At 34.6% G+C, this 13,653-nt stretch overlaps 1 protein-coding gene across 4 annotated transcripts in view; it reads right to left on the bottom strand.

Moving 5' to 3' along the window:
- Nucleotides 1-13,653, bottom strand: part of SPHKAP (SPHK1 interactor, AKAP domain containing) — a 157,705-nt gene that overhangs the window by 96,202 nt on the left and 47,850 nt on the right. For all 4 annotated transcript variants that reach the window (XM_031957890.1, XM_031957891.1, XM_031957887.1 and 1 more), the window contains exon 2: nt 12,171-12,273. In XM_031957890.1, coding sequence (XP_031813750.1) covers nt 12,171-12,273 — 103 coding nt within the window. The remainder of the gene's footprint in view (nt 1-12,170; nt 12,274-13,653) is intronic.

The following is a 13,653-nucleotide window of genomic DNA, read 5'->3' as shown; positions in this document are numbered from 1 at the left end:
GGTTTGAGAATTAGTACTCTAAAATATTTCCTTCTTTAGACTTTTCAGAGTTTATACTTAGTTGGAACAGCTTTCAAGCAAGTTATTTTCTTTATGTCAGGATGAAGTAACAGAGTAAGACTTGGGTGGCAAAATTGAGTAGCACAGACTTATCTCACTAATGCTTATTGCTTCTTTTTGTGATATACTTACTCTGATCTACAACATGATCACTGTCAGACTTCAGAAATGTGGTAACTAACTTTTTTTCTATGTCTTACCTAATGCTTTAAATTTGGATGTGCTGTGAACTGTATCTTGTTCTGATATGGTATGTTATTCACTCTGTTAGATCTCATTACTTAAATCATGCTCTCTTTTCCCAGAGAAGTTCTCCTTGAACCTTCTCATTTCCCTTATTTATGGAAATGCATTAATTCCATTCAAAATAGGAGCAGGGATCCTACAGTTTTGATGTCACAAATGAATCTTCAGACACAAGAAAACGACATGGAGGTAATAGGTAAAAATTCCAAATATAAGATTAAATTATAACATAAGAAACATGAGAATTATATATAATTATGTATGTATATATAAATATTTCCTAACCATTAGAACTGTAAAAAAAACCCTTTAATGAGTTGCTTCAGAAAGTAGTTTGTTCCCTCTAATTGGAGGTCTTTAAACAAATACTAGATGGCCACTGGCTGGATATTTTGTAAAGGGAATTTTTCAAATACTGGTTATATTAAATGACCTCTAGGCTCTCTTCTAGTTCTAAGACTCTATCTGATTCTATGATTGATTGGTACTCAGGGCTTTGTTGCTTCCTGGAGTCCCTTTCTAAAATGATATGAGAAAGAAAAGAATGATTTTGATGCTGGAAAATTAATTTCAAGAAGTTAAGAAGTCTTGAATTCAGGCAGTATGAGGAAACCAGTAAGCCATCTTGGATAGCATTACCCAATTAGCATCATACTCTTAGCATGGGCACAGATCCATGGCAAAGTCTAGTGTTAATATAATCCAGAAATGGAGAGGATTTACCAGTTTGGCAGCTCCAAGGTCCTTGGCTGAAGAACATTTTTTAATAGGATTGGGAAAACATAGAAATTATGCCTTATCTATGGCCACCAAATATCCTGGGAAACTGTGTGTAGTTTTACATGGGTCCAAATAACTTCTGCCAGGCTATTGTGGCAAAGGTCAAAATAGCCTTAGTAAGGCTGTATAGAAATGAACAATGAAGCTATTCTCCTCAAAGACAGTTTCTTCATTTTTTATGGGAGACCAATCATTGGAGAACAACTAGATCAGTTTATGAACTATTGGATAATAGCAGTTGAGTAGCTACAAAATTTATGTTTGTTCCCCAAAGACTTATTGAAATGGTCCCCAAAGCAGAGGTCCAAAATGTTTTTCTGACTGCTTATCGAACCACTTTTTATTTGCCATGCCTTAAAATAAAGTGATGGCAAAAGGGAACCTGATAAAACTAATGTTCAACAGAACTAATATTGGTTAAATTCCATATAAATCTAGTGTTTTTCCAGGCCTTTGTGGTTATGTTTTAGTCATGGGACAGTAGATTTAAAGTTGAAAAATACTTTAGAGATAATCTACTCCAATGTTCTTATTTGGGAGGATAAGAAGTATAAAGGAAACACAAATAACAAGTGGCAAGGGCAGGACCCAAGTCCTTGGACTTCATCAGCAGTAAATGTTCTACAAATCAGTCTATCTTTCCTAATATGTTATTACTTTCTGCCATGATCAAGTCATTATTAAAATATATTTAGGTTTGGGATACACAGAAAAATAATTTGGCCCTTGAAGGGATAGACCCTATGGCAACATATTGATGGGTGATGGACTATAATAAACTGTCTCTAGACTGCTTTTCCAGGACTGTTTCATATTATTCACCTTTATGCATTCAGTGTCCTAGCTGACCAGACCCACTTACTCTTTTTTGAATTTGGATCCCATCTCCCATTTCTATGTCTCTGTTTAATTGCTGTCTATTACTTAGAATGCTTCTCTTCATCTTTGATCCTTAAAATCCTCAGCTTTCTTTGAGGTGCAGTTCACTGGAGTCTTACTTGATTCCCTTAGGTACTTGTGTTTTCTCCCTTTCCTCTAAATTATCATAAACTTATTCATCTGTTTACATGTTATATTCCTATAATAGAATGTAAACTCTTTGGGGTCAAGATCTATTGGTTTTTCTCTCTGTACCCGCAGTGCATAACATAGTGCCGTGTTCACACTAGGTCCTTAAAAATGCTCCTTAGCTTATTTTATTTGGAAAATACTAGCCATGTATCTTCTTCTTTCTATGATGATCACTTAATAGCAAAATCTCCACTCTAAAATCTTGCCCCCCCCCTTTTTTTGATAAACCCGATCCATGACATCTTAATTTTAGTCTATGCTGACATTCCCAAATTACCATTTGGTATAAGACATGAAACTCATTCCTTCTCTCTCTTTTCAAAAATATTACTCTCTGCATGAGCTGTGAATCAGTTTTTTGGTTAGTATAACAGCCTTATCACAGCCAATGAGGCTTATGTGAGCTGTGATTACTGCTAAATGAAAAGGTTATTATACTGTCCCTAGTTAGCTTAATGCTTGTTGACAGCTCAGCCAGCCATTGAAAGGGGTCCCTAAAAACTCTCTAGATACTAGCTAAGTCTTCACATACCTTCTCACATTTCAATTGATTCAAGAGAAGAAGGTGTTTTAGACTGGAATGTATCATCCACTGCTGTGGAAATGCCTGTTTAACAGCACACATAATTGCATGAATCCTTGGATATTGTTTTGTATCACACCACCATATTGCAGTGGAACTGGGACCCAGGAGTACAGAGGATCTCTATTATAGAGAATCCTCAAATGCTCTACTGTAAATATGATCCTGGTTGGAGAGCTTCCATATATCTGTTGTTTTTGATAGAGTACACAAGTTTGAGTTCCTTGAGAGTTCAAGCAATATTTACCATTTATTGCTGTCAGCTGTTTCAGTTGTGACCAACTCTTTGTGCATCCATTTGGGATTTTCTTGGCAAAGATACCAGAGTGGTTTGTCATTGCCTCCTCCAGCATTATTTAGTTGAAGAATTGAGGCAAACAGGGTTAAAGTCTCTTGTTCAGGGTCACACAGCTGGTAAGTATCTGAGGGCAGATTTGAACCAGGGAGATGTCTTCCTGACTTCAGGAATGATAGCTCTTAACTAATGCTCATTTTCTAGTCTGTTATTCTTTTAATTTATCATCATTAATATAAATATATAATGATTAATATGATCCTGAATCACCATTTCATTAATTATATTTATTAATCATTAATGAGATAATCACTATAATGATTGTCTCATTAATGATTAATAAATATAATTAATATGAAGATATGTTTGCCTTTTTGCAAGTTCCATTCCCTTGTTTCTTATTCTACCCCTTAAAGAAAAGCAAAACAAGTTTAATACCTCTTCTAAGCAACACTTGGGGACAGTTATGCCCTATGGACCCATATTTTCCTTTAGTTGGTGCTCTTTTTTTAATTCTTTTCTTCCTTATTCTTCTTGATATGCTTTTCTGAGGTCATTGAATGATTATAACTTCCAGCAAATAATTTGCCACTTTTGTGGTTAACTTCCCTATCTGCATGGCTTATTTTGTATCATTCTTTCTTTCTATCATCTCATCATCAACTCATAGAAGGATAACAATTTCAGTATTCCTTTTCAGAGTGGACAATTTACTTATTTCACAGGAAAAGTATGTAGGGGACCATAAAGCATATAGATGGCATAGTTATCAATCATGCAGGTAACACAACTGCCCATAGGGAAATAAATAAGTGTTATGACAGAACTAGAATCCAAAAGATCCTGTGAGTCTAGAATCCTATGAAATAAGTTGAATCTAATAAAATAAACAATAAATAATAAAATAAAATAAAACAATTAGAGATAAATGGGAAGTTCTGTACTTGAGTTCATGTCAACTGTACAAGAATATTAGAGGAAGATGATTTTATCTGATTACAAGTTCATTAAAAGTCCACAGAGTGATGCCAGTCTCAACACCCCTTCCCCAAATGCTATTTTGATCTTTGATTTCTTTGAAAGATGTGGTATCCAGAATGAGAGAGGTAATAGTCCTATAGTATTTTGCTCTGATTAGAAGACATCTTGAGTGTTATCCATTCTGACAACATTTTAGAAAATACAATGATAAGTTGGAATGTCCAAAGGAGGACAGGTTGGTGAGGAGCCTAAGAGACCATGCCGTATAAGGGCCAGTGGAAAGAACTTGGTTGAGGAAAAAATTCAGTGGCTATATTTAGTATTTAAAAGGCTGCACATTGAAGCAGGATGGAATTTGTTCTACTACACCTCAGCATTGCTAGGCAAAATCTGCAGAAGGCTGTAGGTCTTTGTAAGGAAGAAAATACTTCCCAACAGCTACTGCTGTCTAAAAGCTGTGTGAGTGTACTGATTTGCATGAGTGTTATACAGACCTTGAAGCAAAGGCCAGATGACCATTTGTTTGAGATTCTTGTCCAGATATGGGTATAATTGGACAGTCTCTGAGGTCTCAGAGATTATTTGATTCTCTGAAAACTGATAATTTTGGGAAAATGTAGTAGCATGGAAGAAAAAAATCAACATAAAATTTATGATATTCTTTTGTTACTTTGAACAATATAATTTAATGTTAATGTTTTCTTTTCAAAAATTCTTACATGCACTGACAGACTTCTGAAACTTTTCATTTATTTATTCCCTCCCACCAATGGCTAGAAGCTGCTTCATGAAATAACTTTGGATTAAATTTTAGGCATAAATTGTAACATTCTAAAACAATTTCATTTGACTCTTCATATAATATTAGGTAGATAAGGTACAAAATATAAAAAAACAGTCTTTTTACTATTAAAAGTTATAGGTCATCATTTTAAAGAGATTTATTTTGAAGTTGGGTCTTCAGTTTTATCTTTGGAATGTAATATGGTAGCATGTAAATTTTTTCTTTGCTGTTTTTTATTCTGGAAGATAACTGGTTCCATTAAGGGCAGGGCACATTAAGATTATTGATGTTTGACTTTCTGCCTGGCTTATATTATGTACAGAGAGAAATGGTGAGGATAATAGGAGGAGAATTGGGGTTAGCATCTTTGTCAATGCCTCTCTTTAGAAAGAAATAATTGTGATAACCATGTTAGCACCCTGGATATCTTAGAATCAGCCGGAGTCAGGATAAGCAAAAGTCCTTAGTCTTTATTCTTGGTCTTTAGAGGTAGGATTGAATTGGATGGAAGCAGAATCTCTCCTACCTTCCTTCTTCCTTGTCTACCGACAAAGTCACCCTGGCTAGTCTTACTCAACCCCCTAGTCCCTCCTACAACTAACTCTCTGTATACACCAATCATCGAGCCAGCACAGGATAGTGGGAAGGGCCATTCCGCAAGCACATGCCCATAGAGTATTGTCCAATTGATAATTAGCCTTAAGTTCTTAAACTGAGCTCAGTGCATCGACTCAAGAGCTTCAGCCCTTTTTCAAATAATGATACAAAATAAGGCATAGAGATAGGGAACTTAACCACAAAAAGCAAAATGATAACTTAGTGGAAATTGAAGGCATTCAGTGACCTCAGAAAAGCATATCAAGAAAAATGAGGAAGAAAAGAATGGAAAAATAAAAGAGGGCCAACCAAAGGAAAATGTAAGTTTTTAGGACATAACTGTCTCCAAGTGTTGCTTAGAAGAGGGATTAAACTTGCTTTTCTTTTCTTTAGGGGGTAGAATAATAAACAAGGGAATGGAAGTTGTAAAAAGGCAACCTATCTTTATGTTAAGAAAATCTTCCTAAAGAATATTCAAAAGTAGAAGGAATACTTCAGGAGAAAGTGACTTTTAGAACTCCCTTGGATGGTCTGAACTTCAACTAATCTATCTCTTCTCATCTGCAGAAATTGTCTACTTCCTTCCATAAATCTTCTGTAGAAGGAGCACATCCCATGTGAGAGGTATCTTCATCTACATCTTTTGACATAGAATAGATACAAGGGGATCAAGCTGGCTGCCTATTATCTCTTACTCTCACTACATTGTTGATTCACTTCTTTATCTAGGCAATTTACAAATCAAGAAATATTTCTTAATAGTGCAAGGCACTCTGCTAGGCTCTGGGTACACATAAATGAAGGAAACAATTGCTACTTACAATAAGTTTGCAAGCTAATGAAGGTAATAACAAGGACATACACACGTATATGTATGTATACATATGTACAGAATGAGCATAAAAGACCACTATTTCTCTTTGATGACAATGAAGAAACTCTCCTATTCCCTGTAGTCTCTCTTTTATGACCTTATGTCTGGAGAACTATAACTTCCTGCTTAGTTTCTCTGAATCCAAGGATTCCTCACTGTCTGGTTAATTTTTCTCATCTTTCTTGAATGCTATTTTCTTCAAGGGGACAATCTGGTTCAAAAATCTTAAGCCTCTCTTATGACATCATAACTAGAATTGAAAGGGGCTGATAGGAAACTTAGGACTGGGGAGGTTAAATATTAGCCTAAGATCATGCAGATAATGAACACTAGAGGTCAAGAACCAGTGATCTTTCCATTTTACCTTATTCAAAGTATTCTTGTGTGTTCTCATTTGGAGAAAAGAGATACCATGATAGCATCATTCTCTTGCTATAATCTTGCAATGTGATAGCAGGATAGAGTCACCTATCTGGTGGAGAGGAGAATTTGCTGGGCCTGTACTCTCCTTCAACCGCTATTCCCAAAAGGGCAAAACATATGTTTTACTATCAGAAAGAAAAGCCCATCTCTGCCACAGGGAACTACTACTTAAAATTCCAAAGTGGTAAAACTTTTCAAAAACACTAATCATAATGCAACATCTTTTTCCCTTAAAAATAATCCATAGGTTCTTAAATCTTGCAATGGCTTTTAATCAAAAGCAATAAAATTCTGACTCATAATATCTTTATAAATCCAATTTTTTATATAAGAGGTAACCTTTCAATATTTCCTTTGTATAATGATTCCTGAAAAGATAAAGTGAATTGCTTTAATTAATTACAGCTCATCAGAAAAATATGAGACTGGATGAAAGTGGGTGTTGCAGAATAAGGTGAAATGTCAAGGGACATCCGAGAGGGCCCTCTTTCAAATGGATCTGTGCTGCCTAAGGCAATATCTTTAATACAGCTTGAAGAGAACCACTCACTTCTGCCTAGAAAATCTCCAGCAACTTGAAAGACCTAATCAGATGGCTTGTTAAGATCAAACCTTGCCTCTAGAAACCCAGAAGTGTTTTCAGTCCAGTGATTCTGCTAAGTTCAAGTTTAAAATAGATTTAATTAACACGATTTAAAAAAAAGGTGGTGAGATGGTAGGTTGATTTTCCTTCAACTTTTTTTCACATAAAAGTCTCATTAGGAGAGTTGGTTATAATATCTCCTGTCCATCAGAATTGCAGTTTGAGGAGCAAAACACACACTATAAATATCTGGCTGTTGTTGGAGATATGAAATTGAATATAATCCTTTTGATTGTGGAAATTGAGCAAGTCAGTACTGTATACTATGCATAATGGCTTTCTTTTATTACTGATTATTAAGAGTACTCCTCTTCCAGAATGAAGGATAAACAACAACCTGTGAGTAGTAGTAGTTACTCATTGAGAACCCAACTGTCCATTCTATTTAGAAAACATAGTTCCTTCCTTCTTTTTCTTTTCTTTTTCCTTTCTTCCCTCCTCTTTCTATTTCTCCCCTGCTTTCCTTTCTCTGTCCTTTCCTTCTTTTCTCCTTTGTCCTCTTCCTCCCCTCTCTCCCTCTGTTCACATAGAGAATTCTGGTATTTTGCCCCCAAAATATAAAATTTGATTGCTGAAACCTAGCAAAATATCTTGGGTTTACAGGTTATATTTCTTTTTTTATGAATTATGCCTTAAACCCAAACTACTTTGGCTCTCACTGATTGCTGAACAATAGGTCTTAGCCCAAGTGTCACTGGGTGGTTGTTTAGGTTCTGATGGTTCAGAGTGAATATAAATAGCCAGAAACCATAAGAGTCTTCTACCTGACCCAATTGATTTTTTATTAAATAAAAAAAAAAAACTATTTTTGTCCTTATTTCTTACCTAACCTTAATCATTGGATGGCTCTTGCTTAAGACAAACAGCCTCTTAAAGACCTTTTCTTAAAAAGGTCACTGCATGAAATTGGTGGGGGCATCTTTAATTGTTCTGATCTTTATCTTTCCACTGGGCTCAGATGGCTCCAGAGGAGAGAGGGAGGCTGGTGATTTTGCACAGACCTGTCTCACTTAAATTCAATTCACCTGAAAGTCATGACATCACCTTCCTGATGCCATGATGCCTTTTCTAGAAAGAAGGACAAACAAGCAGCAACTCCAACATTTAGAATAAATAGAGTAGGGAGTAAGGATCTGGACTTGTAGTCAAGAGATGTTTCTGATCCTCATTAACTATGTTACTGTGGCCAAGATACCTCACTTCTCTGATCCTCAGTTTCCCTGCATGCAAACTAGAATCATGATATTAACTCCATAGGGCTGTTGTGATGAAAGTGCTTTTTATGTTTTAAGACTATGAAGTACTATAAAAATATGAGCTATTACTTGGTCTGTACTTTAAAGCATTTTCTTTCCTTTCTTAAATGGTAGTTTGCATTGGTACCAAGAATCAAAGACATGATACAAGTTTTCGGGTTATATCTGATGACCATACCTAAAGTCTCAGTTCTAACTTCTTCCTAAGCTTTAGGAATTCCAAATTCAACATGTTGCACTTTAAACTCATTTTTTTTTTTAAATTCTTAAAGCTTATCCTTTTTTTCTTTATTCTTGTTAAAGGGATATTCATCCTCTAATGACCCAGGTTTATAGACATCATAAATTTGGAGCACTGGGAAATGGGATGCACCTTATTTTGGTTGGCCCCAGAGAGCAGCATGAGAAGTTTGAGTGGAAGGTTCAAAGAGGCACATTTAGCTTTGCTGTACGGGAAAAATGTTCCAAATAACAAAGGACACCCAAGAATGGAATGGGATGCCTTAAAGGGTAATGGCTTATACCTCCTTGAAGACTTTTAAACAAAGACCAGATGATCAATTGTAGGGTATGTTATAGCCCTTCCTCCTATTTAATTCACCCCCAGTGGTTAAAATATGTTTTAGACTAAATAATAACCTTTGAGTTTTTTTCCTTCTCCAATAGTCTTTGATTCCATGATTCAGTCATCTTTAACTCTTCCCTTTTTGACAAATTACTTTACAAATCAAATCAGATAGTAACTCCTTTTGTTTCTATTTCTACAATATCTGTTGCACCAGCACCTTTTTTAAAATTCCCATTATAATTCAACATTTAGTTACTTCTCATCTATATTATTTTATTCATCTTTTCTTTTCTATTGTCTGTCTCCAATCCCATTCATCATATACATTGAATAATATTCTAAAAGTACTTTTATGAAGGAGAAGATCTTTAAAATAAAGTATGACTTCTTGATCTTGGCATAAATAAATCTCAAAAAAGATCTGGCCCATATTTTTCACATGCTCTTGGTTAAATGAATTTGGACTCTCTTTGATCATCCATTCTTGCATTATTTTTCCCTGTCTCTGTAAGTTTTTCACATCAATCCTGTGCCTGGATGGCTTTAGATCATTCTATCTCATTCCAATCTTCAACTTCCTTCTGTTGAAATCCCACTCTTCTTTCATGGACTGAATCAGATGCAACTGCCTTATGATCTTTACCCCCTTTGCTTTATCTTACCACCTTGCCTCATTTGTATTTATGTGATTCTACGTTGGATCATATCTTTTTTATTAGGAGGGCCCATTCACATTTATCTGTACTAGCACCCAATATATTGTAACCACATTATTCAATTAAATTGTTTTATCTTTAAAAAGTAAAATCTAAATAGTTACTTCTTAAAGCTTCTTTCACTTTCACATTAAGTTCCAGCGCCCTGTGATCTCTGCACACATACACATACACAAATCATATTTATAATTTAAATTTAAACTTTGGATATTTGATCTAAACCGAATGGCAGGAGATGTTAAAAATGTAGTTGGAATATAAAGCAAAACACTTTTGCTGCCATTTGGAGGGCATCAGTCCCACTACACTCACCATTTCTCTCTCATATTTTGATTACTATGCTGACTAAAATTCCACAATGTAAATTCATTCCTTTCTGAAGGCATATTGTAGGACTTTAAAAACACAGACTCTGGGAAGGATACACATTCTTATTAGATATTTTACAACATTGATATACCCTTAATTAATTTCATATTTATCTTATAATAGTTAATATATTTAAGCTTTTAATTTTTTAAACTTTTGTAAAGTAGTTATCATACAAGAAAGATTCCTACCCACTCTGATATTTGTTGGTCATGTGACCTCTCCTACTTCTACGCTAAGAGTACTTCTTGTCCATGTGTTATTTGGGATTTATCTGATAATTTCCTATGGCATCTCTTGCCTAGTTTTCCTCTAAGTGTTATTTAACTTTTCATGTATTACCACATGTGGTTGTCTGATCTTTTTTTAATTGATTGTAATCTCAGAGTCCTTATTTAAATGCTTAATAAATATTGGTTATGTAGATAATAATGGACACTTTTAAACAACAATTTAAAGTTTACACAATGCTTACATACTTTGTTTTATTTGAGTTTCACAAAAGCTTTATGTTGTAGCTTCTCCAGATATTATGATGCCCGCTTTAGAAATGAGGAAATTAAAACTCGGAGAGAATCTAAGTGACTTGTTCACTGCCAGCCTGCTTCATATAAGGAGAAACCAAGGAATTGTGCTAATGGTAAATGTGGTGAAATTAGCTTACTCATGCATAACAGATGGGAGATTAAAACTATGTTAGAATATGTTGACACTGTTATATGTCCCCTGCTTTTACATTTGTAATTATAGTAAAACTACCCTATAGGTTCTACTCCAGGAAAGAAGACCCAAATCTGAGCTATGACTTGGGACTTTGAGTTAGGGAAACAATATAGTACATTGTATATAACAGGCACTTAATGCACAATAGAAATACAAGAATCCACTGTAACCACAGGTTTGAGACTAGAAAGACAATCAAGGAGCCTGGCTCCTAGTCTTAGGCAACATGACCTCAAGCAAGTCACTTTATCTGAACTTTGCTTTATATATTTATAAAATTGTGAGGTTGGACTAAAGAGTCTCTGACTTCCTTTGCAATTTTAACATTCAGTGATCTACACATTCAGTTGGTATCTGATTGGAGTTTTGAAGTAGGATAAAGATTCTGAAAGGCAGAAATGAGGAGGAAGTACATTTCAGGCATGGAAATGCACAAGCCATTTCCATGTGCAATACTTGGAAGTTAGAGTGATGACACATTTATAAAGAATCCATCTATGCTGGGTAGAGCCTTTATGAAAGATTTATAAGAAAAACATGTATTAAGATCATAGAGGAGGAGAAAGCATAGAGAGATTGTGATCCATCATAGATCCATTAAAGTCACCTCAACTCCATAAATATCTCTGAATGCACTGGATTGAAATCAGGAAGACTCAACTTTATGAGTTCAAATCTGATCTCAGACATTAACTAGTATGACCCTGAGCAAATAACTTGACCTGTTTCCCTCAGTTCCATATCTGTAAAAATAAGTTGGAGAAGGAAACGGCAAACCATTCTAGTATGTTTGCTAAAGAGCTTCCAAAATGAAGTTACAGACAGTTGGATATGACTGAAATGACTCAACAACAAATGTCATGAGAACACAATTCCAGCAATGTCTCTTTCTCTGTAGACTTATTCAAGGTTAAAGAAAATATTATAAAATTATTATAGCTTTTGAATATATTGTGAATGGGTTAGTGGCTCTATGCATTGAATATTAAGAAAAACAATGACCAAAAGATAAACAATTATCACCAGAAGATTCATATTTTAGAAACTCACTGAAGGATAATAAAATGTCTAGGTGATTATCATTGTTTTCTTCCTTCCTTCCTTGTACATACTTTTAAATAAAAGCCATAGGAGATAATAAATACAGGTTGATTGCCAAGCCCTCCCTTTGAGGTGAAAGTAAAGATTAAAGAGAGGTTACCTTTTTACAGGCTGTGACTGAGCTCCCCAAACTGCTTCCTGAACTTTCAGTGCCACTGCACTGTTGCTCGGAAACTTCATACATCAATGAGGATTCAAAGTTGCTGATGGACACACAAAAAGAAAACATGTTCCAGTAAGTTACAGACATTAACAAGAATGGTCACAAAAATGACTAAAAGATCAATCAACCAAAAAAAAAAACTCCACTGCCCCCAAAACCCCAGTAAAACCCATCATATAATTTGTTAGAAATGCTCTTCTTTTTTAGATTGCATCAAACCCAGTTCATTGGTGGACTTTTCCTTGTTTGCCTCAGCTTTCTTCATTTGTAGACTCATCATAAATTTTCCTATTATATGCAGGAAATTGCAGTGTTATCTATGCCTGCAGCCAACTATAATGCTTAGATGGACAGAATCACATCTGCTTGCCTCTACTAACACCCTAGTGATTATCATGACCATGTTTTCTTAAGTTAACAGTTGTACAAGGATTCTTTTAACCTTTTTTCCATGGCATTGACTTTTCCCTTTCCATCATAACATTATGGTGAAGTGTACGGACCCCTTTTTAGAAATAATATTTTAAAATAAATAAAAAACTAAAATACACAGTATTAAAAAACCAATTATATAAAATATCATCACAATATTAAAATACAAGTTGATGGGCTAGAGTTAGCAACTCTTTTCTGAGACTCAGAGAATATCACAACTTCTAGATCAACTAATTAAATCCCTTCATTTTTTGGAGTAGGGCATTGATGTCTAGAAAGATGGCATGATATGTCCAAAAAGGCAATGATTGAATTCTTTATTGTGTCTTACATCAAACTATCACAAGAAAGAAAACACCTGAGGTTTTTTTTTTTCCCATTTCACAACCGTCTAGAGATATGAATTATGTTGTAAAGTGGGGACTTCTTCCTACATAAGTTGGACTATATGACATCTAAGATTCCTGTCAAGTCCAAGATTCTTCACTTCTGTGGTTCTGATTTTCAGAATGAGGCAGCATGAAATCTGATAAATCTAATGTTTTAAAATCATTATTTGTAAATAACATTTTAAAATAAAAAAATAAAAAAATAAAAAACCAGGGCCAGCTAGATAGTACAGTGGATAGATCATTGACACTGAAGTAAGGAGGACCTTCCTGCCTCAGACACTTAATACTTCCTAGCTGTATGACCCTGGGCAAGCCACTTAACCCCAATTGCCTCAGCAAAAAAAGCCAAAAAAACAAAAAACAAACAAAAAAAACAAAGACCACAACTTTAGATGGTTAAACTAAAATATAATACAATATATAATAATATATAATAGAATAAATTTAATATCTTTAAAAGATTTTTTTATATCTTTTCCTATAGTTCCTTCAACATATATTGTTTTCCCCTATTTTTATCAACTTTGCTGATAAATCTGAGGTAGAAATCCAGAGTCGCTTTATGTGCATTTCTCTAATTATTAGTGATTTGG

This window comes from Sarcophilus harrisii, chromosome 3 (genome assembly GCF_902635505.1).
Source record: "Sarcophilus harrisii chromosome 3, mSarHar1.11, whole genome shotgun sequence".
NCBI lineage: Eukaryota > Metazoa > Chordata > Mammalia > Dasyuromorphia > Dasyuridae > Sarcophilus > Sarcophilus harrisii.
The sequence above is the reverse complement of the archived record's forward strand: the minus strand, read 5'-3'. Positions and strand labels throughout refer to the sequence as shown.